The sequence below is a fragment of the Manis pentadactyla genome, chromosome 3 (assembly GCF_030020395.1).
Source record: "Manis pentadactyla isolate mManPen7 chromosome 3, mManPen7.hap1, whole genome shotgun sequence".
Classification (NCBI taxonomy): Eukaryota; Metazoa; Chordata; class Mammalia; order Pholidota; family Manidae; genus Manis; species Manis pentadactyla.
The window spans coordinates 58,398,207-58,419,377 of NC_080021.1; the positions used below are offsets into that span (position 1 = coordinate 58,398,207).

General features: G+C 38.0%; 1 protein-coding gene across 10 annotated transcripts in view; it reads left to right on the top strand.

Moving 5' to 3' along the window:
* LOC118929399 (tumor protein D52) overlaps positions 1-21,171 on the top strand; it is a 288,249-nt gene that overhangs the window by 104,652 nt on the left and 162,426 nt on the right. For 4 of the 10 annotated variants that reach the window (XM_036919454.2, XM_036919451.2, XM_036919448.2 and 1 more), the window contains 3 exons: positions 5,594-5,635; positions 7,173-7,221; positions 10,742-12,392. In XM_036919454.2, the coding sequence (XP_036775349.1) occupies positions 5,594-5,635; positions 7,173-7,221; positions 10,742-10,861 (211 nt within the window). In that variant the 3' untranslated portion in view covers positions 10,862-12,392. Of the gene's footprint in view, positions 1-5,593; positions 5,636-7,172; positions 7,222-10,741; positions 16,195-21,171 lie in introns of those variants that run through there. The other 6 variants (XM_057497947.1, XM_057497949.1, XM_057497945.1 and 3 more) reach the window with 4 other exon arrangements.

Consider the following 21,171-nt stretch of genomic DNA (forward strand, 5'->3'; position numbering starts at 1 on the left):
AGTAACCATAATGTTCAAGTAATTGTACATTAATGATATAAAAAAAAACACTTAGAGAAAAGTAAAAAAAAAAAAATGGCCTAAGTGCTCTAGGGAGCAGTTAAGGAGAGCCTTATCTAAAGATTTCAGTTGTGTGAATATGTATTTGGTCTCATAATCTGTTCTAATGTAGGAATGTCTACCGTGGGCAGGTCCAAAGGACATAACACACCAGATACGGTTCTTGTTTGGAAAGACCTTAAAATCCTTGAGTGGGTGGAGTTGGGGAAGGAAGTGGAGACTAGGAATGAGGGAAGAGTGGAAGAGCCTTGTTAGTACCTGATTATAAAACTGTTTGATGTGATAGGAACAGAAATGTAAAATTGTTAAGTGCTGTAGAGGAATGAACGCTAGGTTTTATCAGGGCGTGTCACTGTTTTTTTTGCTGTACCTTTAAAGAGATTAAGCAAGTGTCCATGTACATAAAATGGCTCAATACGAGCTGTCTTACTAATTCACCAGGAACAAATTGAATATTGCTGCTCTTTTCTAGTTTCTTACACAGTCACATTTTTCATCTCATTTAAAAAAATAATTGAGGTTATACTGTCTACCATTTTCAGTCCTGTTTTTAATAATGTATTGTGTATCCATATGTGGAGATTAAGTCTTTTAATTAAAGATTAGAACTGAGAGACAAGATTATCTTTTGAAAGCTGAATTTTATAATTCTCACAGGTTAAAAGTTAGTAAATCATTAAAAAAAAAATCACTCCTAGCCCAAGAAGTCCTGATTGTAATCTGATTAAATGTGGTCATATATAATAAAAAAATATATGAAAATAATAGAAATACATAAAAACCTTTATAATGGAAAACATATAAAAAATACCCCTACATCTTCTAGATCAGTGAGTCACAGAAGCAAGTACTGGCCATGTGCCACCAGAACTGTCCAAGGAGAGGGAACTTGGACAGTAGATTTTGAGTGTTTCAGTCCTGGCAGCAAAGCCTTGTCCCTCATGGAGATGGATACAGGAGGCCCTTTTTTGCCAAGTGCTTGAAATAGTTGGTTAATCTTATTAACTACCCTTTGTTCTGAGTCCTTGCTTACCCAGCAGACCTGTGGCAGTGATTTCACTCTCTGATGGAACTGTGGATATTTTGTTGACTTGACTTGTTAGACTCAGCAATGGTTTTTATTCTACATTGTTTATTAATAAATTAGCATTTGGGATTTAGATATTTAGATATGCCTCGGGTGGGTGTGTTAGGAGAAAGAAGAGGAAAAGAGGAAGAATTAGTATTTAAGAGGAAGTACTAATTAACTTTGCCTTTATTTCCAAAGGAAATTTCTCCTTTTTACATGTGTGTATCTTCATACAAACCTCTAGATATTTTTTACTTGTTTGGGTTCATTAACATTATTCCGAACAATTCTATTTTGCTGAAGATTTCCTTCACTTAATGGGAAAAGAAATGATCTCTTTTTTTTTTGTCAGAATGGGGGTACCTTTTGATTAGAATTTGAAAAGCTTTAATGCCCTTTTCAACTTTTTGTGCCCATGTTCCCTAATTTTAGTTGCCACAATTGTTTATTCATTCTTTCATTCAGAAGTATTTAGTGAATGCTAACTGTGTGCCAGGCACTGTTCTAGACTGTAAGGTTGAAGTTACCAACTGAAATAATAGCTGGGTGAAATTTGAAAGCATCAAAGAATATAATCTAATATGGATTAAATGTTAATATGTTTTTCAGTTAAGTTTCCATCACAATGGTGCTGGTGAAGAAATATGTTCCAGGCAGGACTGTATATAGTACCTGTGAAGTAGGTTCTATTATTTTTCTGATTTTACAAATGAGGAAACTGGGCTACAGAGAGGTTAAGTGACTTCCTCAAGGTCACACAGCTGGGTGGCTGTAGGCCAGGATTTGAACCGAGGCACATAGTAGTTCCGGAGCCTGGACTCTCTTACTGTGCATTGTTCTGCCTTCCCAGGACAAGGATAGTTTAAGACGGTTCTCCTCCAGGCACTGTGCAGCAGTTACTTTGATTCATCATTTGCAATTGACCAATTAGTGTGAGGGCAAAATGGAATGATAATACATAGAGCTCTTAAAAGCATGCCTGGCACATAATAAGCATCAAACAGGTTAACCATTAACTCTTCTTTTTCTTTCTGTATATACTATTTACTACCTCCTTCCTTCCCCTTCCTCTCTCTATGCCTCCTCCTTTATTATTATTAGGGATGAAAAGATCAAGTTACCTATGAAAGAAACAAGGAAAAGTTTATAAATTAATAAAGGGTAACTTTTCCAAAGTTAGAGTTAATACAAGATTAAGAACTACCAAGTGAGAATCAGAGTGAGAATCAGGTTGCCCTGTCATTTTTTCCCAGTGTTTTGGGGAACCCAGATTCACATTCCTACTTTGATTTAGGTTACTATATTTAAGGGTTACAAATCAATCTGGAAAAATTGTAACAAAATTGCTTTTTTATATGCTAACTAGTCCTCACAACATACTTGTTAGAGACATTCTGGTCCAGCAGCAACATGGATTTTTGCTTTTGAAGTTTTCCGTAGTGTATTTAAACTTATATGAAATTGGAGATGATAAGTGAATTGAGGAAATTTGAAGATTTGTGTAACCGTCTGTAGAGAAGCTAGAAATGCAAGAACAGCTGCCTTATAGTTAGATTCCAAACTGACCACCAAGGAAACTGAGTTTCATCTAAATATGATTTATAGAGAAGCTGAAATAACTGGATAGACTTAAAGTTGATAGGTACTCCTTGTTCTTCATACTGAAATGGCTGCCTCCAAAGCAGGGAGACCTTGACGCTTGTATGTGTCAGTCTCAATTTGATTGATTTCATTCTCTGTTTAGTGGATGTATTTTTAAACTTATTGTGAAATATAAAACATATAGGAAGGTGCTCAAAACCAATTCAACTCTGATTTATCACAAAATAAACTCCTCATTGTAATCACTTACTACATTTTCCTATATATTCCCACTTAAATATGCTCAGTGTGTCTATTCTTCATGGTACTCAAAGATCTATATTCTTTGTTTGCCTTTACTGCTAATTGAAACTAAACACCAAGTATGATTCTGTCATGTTTACTGAAGTCCTTTATGAGATGCTACACTGTTTCTTAGAATTCTCAAAGTGATCTTTTTTAATATTCTTCTTTAAGTTACATGGGCACCTGCCATGTTCTTAAAAACAAATGCCCCAAATTATGAACTTCAGCCTGATTTTTTGGGAGCATATTGATAGTCCTTTCCTATAGTAATACCATAAAGACATATTTTACAAAAAATGTATTTCCAACACACTGTTTTCTCCTATTTCCTTATTTGTCGGTTTCCCCTTCCTTCCTAATATACCCTTGCTTTGATGCTCTACCACCGTCCATCTCTCACATGTAGCTCTCCACTGCCTTCTTGTTTTCATTCCCAGTCCCTAATAATTCCAGGTGATGTTTACAATTCAGTTTTTTTATTTTTATGACTTCAGGACTTATTTCTTACATAGGATGAACTTGAATTAATTTGTGCCCTGGATGTTGAATTTATGGCCAACCTGATGTATTTAGAATTCACTTTATTATCATTCCTTCCACTTTGCCTTTGACATGTTCCTCTTAACTAGCTTACATATCAGTTCAAGGGGCATTGAAACCACTGAATGGCCATTGGAGGAAATGAGCTTTTACGTGGGTGCTTAGGGATAGTAAGTAGAATTAGCTGTGATTTCTGAAATATGAACTTACTCTGTCCCTCTAAATCTCCTCATTTTGTTGATACTATTGAATTCATTTTGTGAATCCTGTGGACAAGCAATTGATTACACTTTCAACCATTACCCACCTTTTGCCAGAATTTGGTAATTTCTGCCAAAATTAGTGTTACAGTGAAGAACCTTTTGGTTATGAGGAACAGAAAATTATGTAAGTTACCTCACGTAAAAAGGGGACTCTGTTGCAAAGAAAGTTGTTTTGCAATCCTAGGAGAGGAAAGGGAGCTAGACATGGCTCCACCCAGATTAGCCCTGCTGATTGGAGAGCTGTTAGAAATCAAGGTGACTTCCAGAAACCAAGGAAACTACTGTTCTCCCATCCAGCCATCTTCCACACATGGTCTGATCTCCCTCATTTCCTCTACCTTTCTCTGTGCTGAGATTCAGTCGTTTCCTTGGGAACTGGCTTCCTCTGCATTCTTGCTACTTGTAACTGGTCCCCCAAAATATCTTCTGCAACATCTAAGCCTACATGACTTTCTAGCTCACACATCTGCAAGTCCCAGGATAAGAATCTTAGTTGTCTTAATGCTTGTTTTTCCCCTGTTCAGTCCAAACAATTTGTAGATCACCAGGAGGTTAGTGTCATACCCAAGGTATCTGCCACTGTTATAGGACAGAGAGGATGTTGAGCTACATGGATCTTTTCCTCTTATGTCCGGCATTAAGTGTGAAGATGTCCAAATATTTTACTGATTTTACTACATGAATTGCCAGCATATTTTGATTTATAACAAGATCATACTCTATATTATTACATACTAATGTAAAACTACATTTGGGGAGCTACACTTGAAACATACTGTCATTTGTAACAACTGAGTCTTTGAGAAAACTGAATCATAAACACACAATATTTGTATACAATTGAGAATACCTTGGACTTCCAACTTACCAAAAGGAAGGATTATTTACCAAAAATGCTTCAGTGATCAAAATACTATAAGCATATGAACAGTATTAGCAGGATAGAGGGACTTTGTGAGCTCAAGAAGTAAGGTACTTTCATCTTGTGAGGTGGTCCCCTGTGGGAGATGGCTGAGAGTTAGATCACCCTGAAACTGAATGATCAGTAAACAGCATTGCCCTGGAGTAAGTAGCTGGTCCTAGGCAGACAGGGGGCCAAATGTTACTGGAATGGCCATTCAGAACATTTAGTTCAGTTGGGATAGAACTACAGGTGTCTCTTACTAGAAAATTGATAACTACTGAGGAGTGATATGTAAATCACTTAAAGTTGTCAAACAGGTGATTATTTTGAAACCTTCTTGTTCTGTCCCGGTCACAAATATGTGGGAGAAAGACAGCTGCTGGAGTGTTTCACTGACCTTGCGCGCGTGCGTGCGTGTGCGTGTGCGTGTGTGTGTGTGTGTGTGTGTGTGTGTGTGGTATACTTGTATGTGTGTGCTTGAGTTTTTGAGGGGAGGTGGTGAACATTGGATTAGGAGTTCTGAAGACCCAAGTCCCACTCTTGATTCCACTGGACCTCGGGGACATCACTTAACTTCTGAGCCTTGCTGCTAGAGGCCTCACAGATACAGGTGAAAGCACTTTACAGTTGTCAAAGTGCTATAAAAATGCAAGGTTGAACTATTAATTACTAGGGTTAAATTGGATCATCAATAAAAGTAAATTATGTTGGAATAACTCCAATCCCCTCCATCTCAAAAATGTAGGTAATTCTTCATGGTACTAAAGAACAAACTCCTAGAAAGCTAAGTTTTGTCTGCTTACTATAATGTCTAATCACCACTGTACTATACTAATTTCATTTCTATTTCTTTTTAATGCTGCCTGTTAGTATACGCTCCATTCAGCATTCAATTAGCATGCCTGCTATGAGGTAAAGTATACTTTTACAGAATGTAGTTGATCTTATTCTTTAAATGCTTAACTTGAACTGTTCTAACATAGGGAACTAGAATTCTACTCTAAACAAGCTGCAAGGTTGTCACTATGTCAGTTTTCACTTGCTCTTCTTGTAATGTTAGGATGGGTGCAATAGTGCCATTAAATGTGATTTTTTTTTTAAAGAAATGAATTGTTCTATTTCATTTTGCAAACTAGTTAAATAGTTACATATCTGAAATCTGCTTAACTGAAAAAGTGAGCACTGCTCCTCTAATAAACCTCTTTTCAGACATTTAGGGGTCCCACCATTTCTGTCTGCATCTCACCACCTCTATCTTTAGTTACACCCGCCTTTTCTTCCCATCTTCCCATTTCCATTTCCCTCATCCCGTTGTGACATTTGGAGCCAACCATGATTTAATTCTACTGTCTTCTTTTTCATCAGTAAGCCCTTGGAAGTGGTACATGTATTACCTCACCTAACCTTGCTAGAGAGGCAGAGGATTTTTAACAATATATGTGGCTGAAACTTAAGTGTTCAACAGAACTACCTGGAGGGCTTGTTAAAAGCCCTCTCCTTGTTGGGCCCACTGCTAGTTTCTAATTCTGTAGGCCTGGCAGGGAACCTGAGGATTTGCATTGCTAACAGCTTCCCAAGAGCTACTAATGCATCTGGTCTGGCGACCACACTTTGGGACTGAGTGCCACCATGGAAAGGAGCAAACCCCTTGTTCCCTTCACCTTTTTCATCTTTGTAGTAGGAAGGACATTCGAGGTCAGGTGGATGGTATGAAAGCTTAGGAAACCCAGGTGTGAGGACACGCCCTGATCCTCCCTTGTTCGGCCTGGATGAATGTGAAGGCACGGGAGAGGCTGGCTGTGGGCTCGGCTGAGAGCTTCTGTCAGTTGGGGCAGCTTTGGGAAGTAGGCACAGCCGGCTTCCCTGCTCCTTGTTGCCTTTTGGTCTCTCCCTGCCCTGTCTGTTATGCTGCTTCCCGGAAGTTAGTCTTATACCAAAGGTATCTGCCACTGGAATCAGGATCTCTTGTGGAACCTCATACAGTCTGCTTGCCCTGCTTGATGATGTGGTTCAAGGGGGAATCTTGCCAGGCAACATGTGAATTTAAACATGAGTTCTAGAATAGAGCACCTTAACCCACGTTAAACTGACCTAACGGTGGCATGTTCTTGTATGTAACTCGTTGGAGAAGTGACAGAATTGATGTGTTACCTTTGTTCCTCTCCTCACACACACCTGACTCTCTGTATCATGTGTCTGAGACAGGCTCAATTCATGGAGTCAGAAGCATCATTGTAGAAATTTTAGGACAGAAGTTAATAATCTTACATCAAAAATACATATTTGTGTGTTTGCCTACATATATAAGGTACAGATAAGTATATCTGTTCTTGTGCTGATTATGAACAAGGCTGAAAAGGAATGCAGTCAACTAATGATGTTTTCAAAATTGGTGTTTCTTTTTTCAGTGTTTGCAGTTTTACTATTTGTTTTTCTTGTTTCTCCATAGAAACTCCCCAACTTTCAAATCATTTGAAGAGAAGGTTGAAAACTTAAAGGCAAGTAGAAAGCTGGATAGTCTTTGTGGTAGCTTGGTTGCTACCTCAGTTTTCTTTGCTATGGGTAAATCATTCACATTACTGTTTCTTTGTAAAAATAAAGAACTTTAATAACTGCATTCTTTACATTATTAATGAATATTTAAGGTGATGTATTCTTATAGTCTTTTTTTGGGGGGGGTGTCTCTTGTATGGCAGCATGCTAGGGCTGAAAGGAAATGTATAATTTATAAAGCAATAGTACTTGAGAAATTTGCACTGCTTTTTGCTTTATTCACATCAAAAACTTTTATATTGGACAAAATTTAACATACATTTTATTGTAGAAGATTAACAATAATACAGAAAAGCATAAAAAAATGAAACACAAAAAATTGGTCCTACCAACCAGAGACAGCGATGTATGTCTGTAGTAGGACTGTGCTCTTTATGCTTTAAAAAAGAATCAACCATATAACATAAATATTTTCCTGTATCACTCTTATTTTTCCTTGGTATTATGTTTAATGTCTGCTTGAATGTGCCTTAGGACAGATAGTGTTTGTTCAGTCTTCAATTATTGAACATGATGATGCCATGATCATCACTGATGATGCACTGTTTCATTTTTTGATTGCTTTGATTCCAGGGAGGTGGCCATTTTTCCATAATAATTAACTTAATTTCTCAATTGTATTATTTCCAAAATTATATTCAAAACTATAAAATCATCAACTCTTAGGATCACAAGTGATCAGAAAGGTTGTCTGGTTCCCATTCATTTCCCAGGCTTCTCTACAGAGTTTGTGCAAAGCCAATCTGTTCATTTCTTCTAAACTAATTCTGATAATCATTTGTAGATATTTTTTATGGATTAAAACTAATATCTTAAATGTTTGACATAAATCAGCTTAAAAACAAATACTCAGATTTAGTTTTTCAGAATTTTAATTGAGTCACTTATTTTAAAATGCATCTTTTTAAAATTACAGAAGCAGGGTATGCTTATGGAAAGAAAACTAAATGCTGTACCATGACCTGGATCTTTTTTTCTTGCACATAAAAACATTAATATACCCCTTTGTTGTTTCTACATAAATGTGTTTTTTTCAAAAAGGAGTCACACTGTACACACAGTCCTACAATTTATTCATTCACGTCTCAGTAGGGTGTGTGTTCTGTGAACCCATAAACCCAGGGACCTGTTCTTTTTGCTCACTGATGCTTCTCAAGGGCCTAGAATATAGTCCTCAGCTTATTGCAGCTACTTAGTTCATATTTGATGAGCAAAAATTATAGTCACTCTTCTAGGTCAGTACAAGAGACCTGCTTTATTTTTTTAATGCCTAGTCATATATTTGAATACAAACTGTACATTGCAGGGAGTCAAGGCTTATTATAATTCAATTCTCAGTATGTTAGGACTGTTCAAACCTCTCCTTGAAATCTGCTATAAGCATCAGTTCTGAAATGATTAGGTTGTTAACCAACTTATATCCAACCAAACAACCTGCCTGGTCATTTACTATATACTCTCCTCCTGAGAATGGTTAGACTTCATAAATGTGGTGAAATCCACTTTTGAAATATAACTAGGAACCATTCAGATAAAAACACGTAATTAAAAATATTCAACAGCTATCCCTAAGGAAGCTGTAAAATATAGTTGTATACTTGGGATATAATTTTGCTAAATCACATTTATATTCAGTTAAACATTGGGTCTGTGTGTACTTACATTTAGATTTTGGATTGATTCATTTATTTGTGATTATTGACCACCTTGTGCCCAGCAATGAGTATTGGGCACTGGAGATAGTATGGTGAGCAAGAGAGACACAAACCCTTCCTGCAAGAGGTTTAGACACTTATATGGCCAATGAAAGTAAAGTGAGGTAAGGTGCTCTGACACGGAGAGTCAAGAATGCAAGAAGGATGAGTAACAGGAACCTCTGACCTAGCTTAGCTGGAGGGAAGATGAGGAAGGGCCTCTCAGGACTTGCTAATATAAATGGAGGCTTTTACGTGGAGGGCAATGTTTGAAGCTTTGGGGCCCTTTTGAGGAACACCAGGAGCTTTGCTGTGATGTCAAGCATTGAGTAGGACATGAAGCTCAAGAGTTGGGCAGGCCCTGTTAATGAATTCAGGCTCAGGATTTCAGAAAGCCTTGAAGGATTTTAACCAATGTGAGGCATCACTGGTGCTATGCAGGTCTGAGGGAGAAAGGCTGGAGACAGGGAGACTGGTTAGAAGGAAGGGGTTGTAATCCAGGCCAAAGATGACGGTGGAGTGAGTTAAGGTAGGGCCAGTGGGACAAAGTTGAGAGATATTTAGAATTTAGAAATGACAGACAAAAAGTTAATGATATGGAACAGGGTGGGAAGGATCACAGGTAACTCCTGGATGTCTGGCTCAGGCACTTAGGCAGGCGGTGCTGACATTGAAAGTCTTGGAGAGACGGGACCAGTTGTGGGGAGTTCAGTTCTAGACATGCTGAATTATAAGGGGTCTTACCATTTTCTTAGAATTAAGGAATGTATTTTTAAATTTCATAAGTTTACAGTGGATGTACTTCAGATTTTTCAAATAATTCAAGTATTTTGAATGGGAGACCAAAAAGAATGAGATAACATTTTCCACTTGTTCATGAGCCTCTGGCCAATTAAGACTGAGCTGAGTGTGAGGTCAAGTGTAACCCTCTGTGGGAGTGGCATTCTTGGTCATTGACTGGTTTCTTAATGTTGGTTAGCTGTCCTAGTGACCAGTATTAAGATGTGACAGAGAGAGGGGCATAGATAGATCGGTATTGAGGATGAAGTGACATGTGTTATAAAGGTTTTGAAGAGCATAAAATATTATATAAGTGTAAGGAAGATAGATTCATTCAGATAAAACATGTTTATTGACATAATTCCAGGCCAGAGAAGTTGGAGTAGTGCTTCACAAACTATAATATGTATAGGAAACATTTGGAGACTTACTAAAGATATATCTCAACTCTGTGGCTGGAGATAGAAGGCCAGCCTCAGATTCTGCATTTATGGGAAGATCCCAGGAAATGAGTCTGTGGGTCTTTGTACCGCACTCAAGCAGCAACAGGCTAGAACGCTTGCACCGGAACTGGGAAAAACACACATATTTGTTCTCTTTGCTGCACTCAGTAATATATTTTGAATGAGTATAGCTGAATGAACAGTTTGATGAAATACAAAGTATTTTTAAAATATGAAGAGAATTCAATAGATAGTTCAAAATAACTTCAAAGTTCTTCAGACAGATATCCCTGTGAAGAATAATGGGCAGATAAGGAAGAAGAGAGGAGGGGTGGAATTTACCAAATCTCAATATTTCAGCAGGGAAGACTGCGTAAGTTTTTCCATTAAATCATACCATTACTAAATACCATACATATATAATAATCACTGAGCTGTTAGGCTCCTGATTAATTTGTTCTTCAAAGTAAAATATGAGTCACTTTATGCACAGTCAGCTAAGTTTATGTTTCATGTTGTCTTTTCTTTTTTGAACTTTATTTTTAAAGTCTAAAGTAGGGGGAACCAAGCCTGCTGGTGGTGATTTTGGAGAAGTTTTGAATTCAACTGCAAATGCTAGTGCCACCGCCACGGAGCCTCTTCCAGAACAGACACAGGAGACCCCGTGAGATTCCTACCTTTGTTCTGCTACCCACTGCCAGATGCTGCAAGCGAGATCCAAGCACATCTTGTCAACATTCATTACCATGAATTTCCACCAGATGTGCTTTTATTTAGCTTTACATGTTCCTTTGACCAAATAGTTTGTGGGTTGTACAAAATAAAAATATCTTCACCTCTACTCCTGGGAAACATCCTTTAATGTGCATTTAAGGCCCTTTATTTAGGAAACACTATTATAAAAACACATGTAGTACCTGGGGACCCTCACTGGAATGATTTGAGAAGCTGCAGGTTATAATTTCTTTCCTACTTTACCAAACTTCTCTGGATGTGAGATGCCAGTTTAATCTTTATCTTCTATATGGTTTTCTTTTTTTCCTTTTTGAATCTCTGTATATTTAATTCCTAAGGAAAATTTATCTTAAATTTTCTGAATCTTAGCTATTAAAAGTTTGGAATAACTTTCTTTGTCTCCAAGGGAAGAACTACCAGCTACAAGAATGTTTTTTCTAAACATTTTTTTGGCATAAGGTATCTTATATTTTGGGTGTCTGAAGCAACCAGACTAAGTAAATCACTTCTACAAACAATTTGTTACAGTTTTATAAGTGACAGTACATATAGTAACTCAAACTCTTAGGTGATTTGAGAATGGAGTCCTCATATCCTTGTTTATTAATATATATGACAGTAACCGTTTCAGTGTATTGGTTATGATGTCACTTACATCAAGTTACTTTTCACCAAATTCAGTTTTTAGTTTCAGAGTAAATTGCAAAATAATTTTCTGATTCAAGCATATTTTATTATGTGTAGGTTGAAATATAAGCACTCTCATCAAATGCTGAGTTCAAAAGCTTGAAAGTTTTTTTGATTTAGGTAGCTATAAAAATGCTGGAGATACAGTGCTGTCTTCATTTAATTCATTTAGTACCATTTAAAATATGCACACAAAGTTAAATGACTAATGTAACTTGAAAGGTTTTATACCAAGGGGTTGGTGATAACTGCTGAAGATTATATGCATTAATAAAAGTCAACTTATGGTTTACTACTTACTTGTTTTCAGTGTGTTAGAAATTATAAAATGACAATGTAGACATTGCCCCTACCTTGAAAACAGTGTCCGGGCTGAATGAACCAAAGCCTCTGGAAGCATCTGAATGGAGGCCAAGGTACTCTATTAATTCTAATACTACTTACTCATCACCACTACTTTTTCCTTATGCTGTGTATGGTTATGGCTTACAATGTTGTGTTTGTTATTTATCAAGTTGTGATTTGTTCTATTATTGTCAATGCCAAATGTTAATTGCCAAGCGTGGAGTGACCTAAAGCATTTTTTAAGAGCATGACTTAGCTTTACTTTGGGATAATATATCTTATGAAAACCAAATCTGAAAAGTCACAAGTTTTGATTGTTGTAAAATAACATGTCGCCACTCTAGATTGCTAAGAGCTTTGTCAGCACTTCAGATGCAACTGCAACTATGCTCTATTACATGTGAAAAGCTTAATAAATTCTGTATATCAGTAGTATAGGTCTCAATATTTATTATGAGGCCAGTGGTCTGAAAAGCTTGTTATATTAAATAGTCAACTGGTGTCTATACTAAAAAGAAAAAAATGGCAATTTTTTACTATCTACTTTAAATCACTGCTAATGGTGTCAGACTAACATATAAATTATCTTCTCGAAAAGGCTTTAAAATGCAAGGGTTGTTGAAGCATTGTTTCCAAGGAGTGGATCTGTAAAAATATGTCTTCTTATGGAAATACTGTGGTTATTCAACATAACTGTTAAATTATTTTTTCTACCAACTAGTCTTTCACATTTTTCTGTCACATCTTTTCATCACACTGTTTCTTGGATCCTGCCCTGTTACTATCTTTTCAACAAGGCAAAATGGAGTAAGTTGGCAGTTTCTTTAGTTGAATGAAATATCCTCAAATCTCTTTATTTTATGGGGAAAAATGATAGAAATAGGGGGTGGAAACTGGGATGGAAATATGTGGGTGTTGGCAATGGTTGAGGAGGAGAAATTGGATAATCACTTTTCCAAACATGTACCCCACTTAATCTAAATGTGATTTAAATTGATTGCAAATATTCTGCCTCTTAAGTAGTAAAAAGTAGAGGGAGGATGAATTTAGAAAAATTAACATAAAGATTTAGACGTATTATTCAAAATGGTCTTTGTGGAGGTTTCGACTTTATGAATTATGAATTAACGGATATTTAAGAAATTTGAAACACAGTCATTACTGAGAATAACAGGGAGAGGTCCTGGTCACTGTGTTGTTTTGTGTTTGGCACTATAAGAAAACAGCAACATGAGAGTGAAATCTCAGATGATGAAAGATTAAAGTAGTGTGATAGAAGAAAATAATCCCTGAAATTATCCCCTTTTTACAAAGGTATGCCCTTAATTTGCGGACTTTGTGGGAAATGGAGTGAATTATGTTTATGAGGCCAATTAATCAATGGAAGAGAGTAGAACTCCTTGGATTTCATTTTAGTAACTCAGAGAAACTATTGAAATAGAGAAAAAACACATTTAATTTGAAATCACTTTCTGGATCTGTTAAGAAATGCACACTGTACTTTTTTTGTATAGTACTTGAAAACAATAGAAGTTCTATAATTTGGGTATGGGTTCTTTTGAATGTATTACCTGTCTGTTGAGGAAAGGGGTGAGTCCATTATACAACTTTTCTCCAGACCCTAGTATCCTGGATATGGAAAACACCATAAGCAGCTATACAGAATCAGTGTATCAAACAAAACTGAAACCTACAAGCTAACCACCAAAAGGCATTTTATAAGTGACTGTTGTATATGTGTCAGAGGAAATGCTGCCTAAGGTCCTATGTCCGGATCACATGTGTTTCTTTATTGCTCTTAAGACCCAGATGAAAACAATCAGATTTTTGTGCATAGTGAAGAGACGTTTGGCTGTTAATGACTGTCCGATTAGAGACTATATTAGGTTGTAGTTAACATTAATTAGAGACCATGTTGGGTTACAATTAATATAAAGCATTACCACTTTTAAATAGACCTGCAAACCTCAGATTTCACAATTTCCATATTCCGATTTTGAAATCAAAATGAGCCAAAAGAACTCACTCTTAGTTTGTAAGCCCCCAGAGGGTAGAGTCTGCATATACCTGTCATCTGCTAGGATTTCATACTTAAATAAATGCTATTTGGTGACTAAAATTCTTAACTCTCATTAAGTAATTTTGATGTTACTTAGGTTGGCTGGTAGTGTGATTATTTTAACTTGCTGGTTCTCCTAGCACACAGTGAAAGTCAAACACAAACTTGTTTCAATATTTTTTAGTTAGTATGATCTTTTTCTGTGCTTTAACGTTTTCCCCTTGGTTTCTGGGATTAACTCTCTGTTCTTATTTTACAATTTGACTATTTTCTAGTGTTCTCTTCTTCCAGCTCCTTAAATGTTATTACCTATCTCTAGTCATCATCTACATGATCTCCTTGAAATGATCTTACTCATCTCTTTGGCTGAAAATGGCTAGCTAGAGTAATACTAGTATCTTCCCAATGTATCGCTAGCCTTACTCTTCCAGGTTTTCATGCATGCTTAAGAGGCATGAATTTCTTTCTGGCCACTAATAGCCAGTTTATTGAGCTTTCAGTAAGTGTTGGGTATTTTACACTCATTTCCTTTAGTACTGCAGGCAAGGATGTGGCAGTGTTACTGTTTTACAGATGAGATAGTAGTAGACATGGAGGTGGGACTTGAACTATTTTCTACTTTCCTTGTCATCCACCATTACTAATATTTTTACAAAGTGTACTAAGTTTGCAGATACAGGGGAAAAAAAGAGACCTGCATTTTTAATAAAGCAAGGAAGGTGTAGTTCAAAGAGTAGAGCAGGACCAGAACCCCTAATGTGCCATGAAGATGTTAAAACACTGTCATTAAAGCCAATGTTACTGCAGGTGTAAGCAAGGATGAAGTGTACAGACATTATCTCGTTATTGATTTGCCCAGTCCTTTACAGTCCCTCTCATTTGATGCTTCTGATGCTTTACTAAAGGTAGGAAAACTACACGTAACTTGAAGTCCATTGATACAAACTTCCTCTCATACATTAAAATTTCAGGATTTGTCTCAAAATGTCATAATCCTCAAGAAAATTATCATCTGATGGAGGTCGGACATGAATATAATACATTACTGAATTTAGATGGGGGGACCTTAGGAATCCCATTTGTTTTGTTGATACTGATTTAGTTAAGTTTACAAAGTACTTCTTTTAACTTAGCACAGGGACTGACAGCTTGGTTTGACAAGTGAGGAAACCAACATTAAGTTGGCTTGCCTGAAATCAGGATTAGAGTCAGGGCTAGAATTAAGGGTTAAGGTCAATGGCCTATGTTCTTTACAGTTTACCAGTTTGTCCCAAGGGAAGTGTAAGTAGCAACAGCCATAGAGAATAATGCATAAGTGTATTAGGCAATATTTCAATAATAGTCAAGGGAAACCATTTTAAGTGCCAACAGGAAGAACCCACCTAGGGTAGAATTTACTTTTCCTAAGCCCCCCTCCCCCACTGAATTTGTAAGGATTACCCTACAGTTGGCTAGCAGTAATAAATTATTTGTGATGATTCATACAATTATGCACCATTCCAAGGTTAGTGTAGTGTTGTATATACTAATTATGCAATTGATTAGCACGTCAGATTTAAAATCCACAGTAACGGCATTAAAATAGTTGTCATACATAAAAATTCCTTCTGTCAACACACTTGCAAATGAACTGGAAAGGTGCTCACCTCCTGCCCCCAAAATTTGTAATTGCGGATTAATACCAAACACCTGGGTAGAAGATAGTTAAATTTGTAAACACGTCTTGAGTTTACAGGTAAACAAGTGTAGTGTTAAGACTCCGTTTTGAAGAGGGTAGGCAAATTCTGGGAATTAACATTGGGGGAAGAATGCGAGAAAACTGATGGTGGGGACTTAGGGTGGTACAAGATGGGAGTAAACTGTTAGGTAACCAGGGCTCAGCGGTACGTGGGCGGGCCTCTCGTTGCCCCGCCCCGTGACCTGCGTTATTGCGGAGAAGGCAAAGGTCAGAGGTGTGGAGCTGTCATGGCGGCGCTGTGTCGGGCTCGTGCCGTGACTGCCGAGGGCCTTTTCCTGCGAGTGTTTCTCTTCTCCCGACCCTGTCGAAGCACAGGTACTGAGAGTGGCTCCGGGAGCGGGAGTTCTGATTCCACGATCCCCAGAAAGGGCCCAGGCTGCTTCGCGACCGCTTTGGAGAGGCACTTGGAGCTGGAGCAGGAGCTTGGACGGTTAAGAGTGAGTCTAGGGAGCTACGCTCGCGACGCGGCGGGCAGGGCCGGGGGTTGCCGGATATGGTGGGTGGAGCCTGGTGTCGAAACCGAGCCCGTCACAGGGGTAGAGTCTGGAACCGGGGCGGAGCCTGGCGTGAGGCGGTGGAGCTGGGAACGCGCTGGAGCCTTGCGTATGGGGTGGGCCAGACGTCAGGGCGCAACCCGCTGTAGGGGGCGGGGCCGAGGGACGGCGACCTGGCCCGCCGGAGTGGGTGGAGCGGGGAGCCGGGGGTATGTCCTTTTCCGGCTGCTGGCGGCTTGGAGCAGATCGTGTGGTTTGTGTTTTCCTCCGTTTGTTTTGCTTTTGTACAGTATTTACATGCTGGACTTGCGTGGTCCACACTCCGCTCTTGTACCCCTGGAGGCGAGTGCTGGAAGGGAAACCAACGGGGAGCGCTGCCAGTGAGGCGGACTAGGGCGCCTCCTGGGACTCGGAGGCCAATTGGACTCACTCATGGAGAGTGAGGGCTCTGCTACCTAGCTCCACACAGTAGCTCCAGCGCGGAGCTTGGTGTCTGGTGTACAAGGCTCTTTATAATTGTTTATTCAGTGGGCAGGTGAATGAGAGAATTACTGTTTCTGTGAACTTGAGCAAGTGATTTGTAATAATCTGTCAGTGCTTCCCTTTCCTTTTCTGTAAATGACTTTTTTTTAATATAAGATTTTTGTTTGAGGCAATACTTTTGTAAAATGTGATGCAATTACTAGATAAATGAAATGTTTAAGTCTGGGGAGAGGAAATCCCGGGAAAAATACCTCTAAAATAGAAATTAGTCAAAGGGAGAAAAAAAGTTTAAAACCCATTTATTGCTTAAAAACTGCAGTCCAGGGCCCTTCCTCTCTCCTGCACCAGCAGAAGCCAGCCAGCCCTCTCCTTAACCTCTCAGGTTCAGATAAGCCCTCCGTTGCCCAGGTGATTACCCGTTGATATGGAGATTTTCTCCACCCCTGAGTCACCTATTGATACGCTGATGCACAAAAGATCCACTTCTCTCTACCCCTCCCTGAGAATGCACTAAAGCCAAGCGAGATGTTCTGGAAATATCACAATTTTACCTATAAAATGGAATAGACAAATACAAGTTTTATTATTATTAGATCTAACAGACATGAAATTGGATGCTTGGCAATATTAAATTATATAAAAACTCAATTTCTGTGCTTATCTCCTTGTGGACCAGTGCCAAACAGTTCACAGACTGGTACTGTCCTGGAATTTAGTAAGTAATCGTTAATAATTATCGTTGACATTTCTAAGATCCAAGGATTAGTTTCAGAAGCCTGGTGTATTGTTTTCTATTTGCTGGCCTAACAAATTACCATAAATTTAGTGGCTGAAAACAGCAAAAATTTATTAATTTTAGTGCTATAGGTGAAAAGTCTGATAGCTGTCTCAGTGGGCTAAAATTAAGGTGTTAGCCGGATTACTCTCGTCTGTAGATTCTAGGTGGAGTCTGTTTCTTTGCCTTTTCCGGCTTGTAGAGGATGCTTACATTCCTTGGCTCACTAGATCCCTTCTGCCATTTGCAAAGCCAGCACCGGAGGTTGAATTTTTTCCATATCGCATCACTCTGACCTCTTTTTGCTTCTGCCTTCCACTTTGAAGATCCCTTGTGATTATTTTGAGCCCACACAGATAATCCAGGATAATCTTCGAATTTTAGGGTCAGCTGTTTAGCAACCTTAATTCCGTCTGCAATTTGATTACCATTTGCTATGGAAGGTAACATTTGCAAGTTCCAGGGATGTGGACATCTTTTTTTTGGCCATGGTGGGCGGGGAGGGGCGGCAGTGGGAGCATTATTTTGTCTACCATATACCTGGAGAAGTCATAAAATCTTAACAGAATGCCAGTGACTAATTAGAAACCATCTAATGGATGGATTTTAGATCCATCCTTAATGGGAGGCTTTGGATTAGGTGCAGTAAGATAGGAAACAGAGATATAATTCATTTCCTTCCCCCAAAATATTTATATAGGTTTTATATAGGAGGAATTTCTCTATTTCTCATTTTGCAACGTTTTTCACTTATATCCCCAACCTGGCCATATCACCACATTCCAGGAACCTTCACAAACTCCTAGAAAATAATTCTCAACAGCTGAGTTAATTGTGGCAAGAATGAAAATTACAGCATCACATGTGTGGGGAAGTTGGGTTCCTATGGCCAGGATCCTCACTGAACTTAAACCACCTGATGATATAACTGGCCTGTTGCTGGGCTACCGCTTCCACACCTTTAGGCAATGAGCTATTATTGTGCTATATAAAGGGCTTGGCCCATTGCTCTGGGTGGAGGCAGAGACGCTAGTACTCGACTTACGGCCGGAGAACAAGCCGGGTAATAAACCCTTTCACCCCAAAGAGCGTTTTGCGGTCAATTTCTTTGGTCACACTGAATCCAAAGCGATCTTGCCCGGGCTGAAACCCATTGACAAGACAACGTGTAAACTAAGTGTTTGAAATTCAGAATGGCTCTTAAACTTGGGGGTTTCAGTGGTAGGCAGTAATTTTTTTTTTTAATGAAAGAAACAACTAAGGTATTTGAGAGTGATCAAGATTCCACTCCCTTCCCTCCTCTTCCGTTTTTGCAGGAGTAGACTGGACTGTTTCCTGGTGGTCCCAGCACATCTATTAGATTTGCTCAGTGCAGCTTGAATGGAGCTGAATGGAGGCTATCTGGGTAGTTGTTCTCTATGTAACGCAGTGTAGAGAACATCATTCTACTAGATAAATGGAGCTTAAATCTCTTTGGTTGTGACATGTGGCTCACCTATTTCTTGTTAATATTCCTTGACTTCTTAGTTTAATGGAAGGAAGGAAGTATCTTAGGGAGGAGTGAGGGTACCAGAAGGTTGGATTATAGTCTCCATGCAAAGAGCATTTCCAATTTGTGGACACCTTTACTGATAGATACAACTGACTTAAGTTGTTCCCTGGTCTAAGTCATTATACATGCTATGGACAGAGTGCTCTTCCTAAAGTTGGACTCTATAATCAGACTTAATGAGATGCTTTTTTTCCTTTACTTGAGAATCTTGTAAACCTTCATTCACACTGTCTTCAAGGTTAAATAAACATCTCTCTTGTCACTGGCCTGCTGCCATTCAGGACCCACTCCAGTGCAGAAGGTAAAGTTTAAGCTTGGTTTCAGAGGTTGAATCAGCTATTTTACTAAGCTGAGTAATTTTGGACAAATTACTTAGCCTGAGTTTAGTCTTGAGTTTGCTTTCTTATCTCAAAGTGGAGATGATCCTTTAATTGGGGTTATTGAGAAGTCAAATGAAATAATACATTTGAAGTGGTCCCAGCACAGTGACTGTCACAGGCTAAGTTTTAACTCAGTACATTTTAGTTTCTATGTGGTCCCAGCCATTTCTCCTCCAGCCTCCTGCCTTCCAGAGAATAGTTTCACAAAGATGCTTTCAGGATCGTACAATTCTTTGAATTAAATCCCACTGCTTGCTTAAGTAATGATGATAAAGCTTTTATTTGAAAAACCACACACATGCCATTCTGTTTAATTCCGATTTAAGGACATTTGTAATCGTTAATGTGTTTTGTGGCTCCAGAAAAACCAGTGCATACTTCAGAATAAACCTTTTCCTGCGAGACCTTGTTTTGTTCTGTTATGTCCCAGCACTTAGCATGGTGTTTGACTCTTAGTGGGCACTCCGTAAGTGTTCCTCAAATGGGTGAATGAATGAATGCATGTAATGCATAGTTGAACGTCAGTTGTGCCTGGGCTGTCTTTGAACTGACATCTGCATGTAACTGCTCACACACAGTTGTACAACTGAGAATAGTACAGGCTGGAGCATATCAGTTAAATGTGTTTGTCCAAAATAATCAATTGAGCAAAAACAATTTTAAGAGTAACAGGAAAACTGAAAATACCACATTAGTTTTAGTTTTAGTATTCATTGGACATTTCAGTGCTTTTCTGACATATTTATAATAAGAAATTTGTGCAGTTGTTGGGTGTTGATAGAGATTCAACTTTGTGAAAAGACTTTGACTTTCCTTTTTGAAGTTTCTGGATATATTTAATGAAGAGTATCCTGAGATTACAAGATGAATAAAAAGTACATCTTTATTGTGTGATCATAATCTGTGAAAAAATCGTTTACGACATATTAAAGTAATATTTTCCTATTTTAAAAGGATAATTTAAATAGCACAGAGGTTATTATGGGAAATATATAAGCCCTCTTTACCTTTCCCCACTTTTTCCAGGTTGAAGAATGGTTTTTTAAAAAATATATACCCCCAGAGTTTTTTGTATCGTCATATCTAGAAATACAAGCTAATTATTAATATATATATACTTAAAAACACACAAATTGGTTGGTACTGTTTTGAACTATATTATTACTTACTGTTAAAGAATTTAAGCTCTGGATTAAGATAGTATTGTTTTGACTCTTAATTCTTCTATAAACTACCTGTGTTTCCTTGGAAAATTACTTAATATCTATATATATTCTTTTCCATTTTTATAAAAGGAAATTCTGTCATGGGATTCTTATGAGATTAAATTTATTAAACAGCACAAGCACTAGATGTTTAATAAGCACTCAGTGTATTTTAATTGCTACTGCTGAAAATTGCTATCTTCACTTAAGTGTAACTAAATATTTTTCCTTGTCATCATGTATGTGTGATGTATATATAAACATACCTCATAGAAAAAGTACTTGCTTTGTATTCATAGCATGGCTATAGCATAATTTCACTTACACCTTCATTAATGAGCTTTTAGGTTTTCTGTCTTTTTGTTTTGTTTTGCCTTTTTGTTTAAATACAGTACTATAGTGAGCATTTACGTTTTTTGAATACGTATGAGATACATGCTGGGTCAAAGTGTACACACAATCTGAGTTTTGGTAGATACAGCCTGTTTGCACCACTCCCACTTACTGTGCACAACAGTGTCTCTT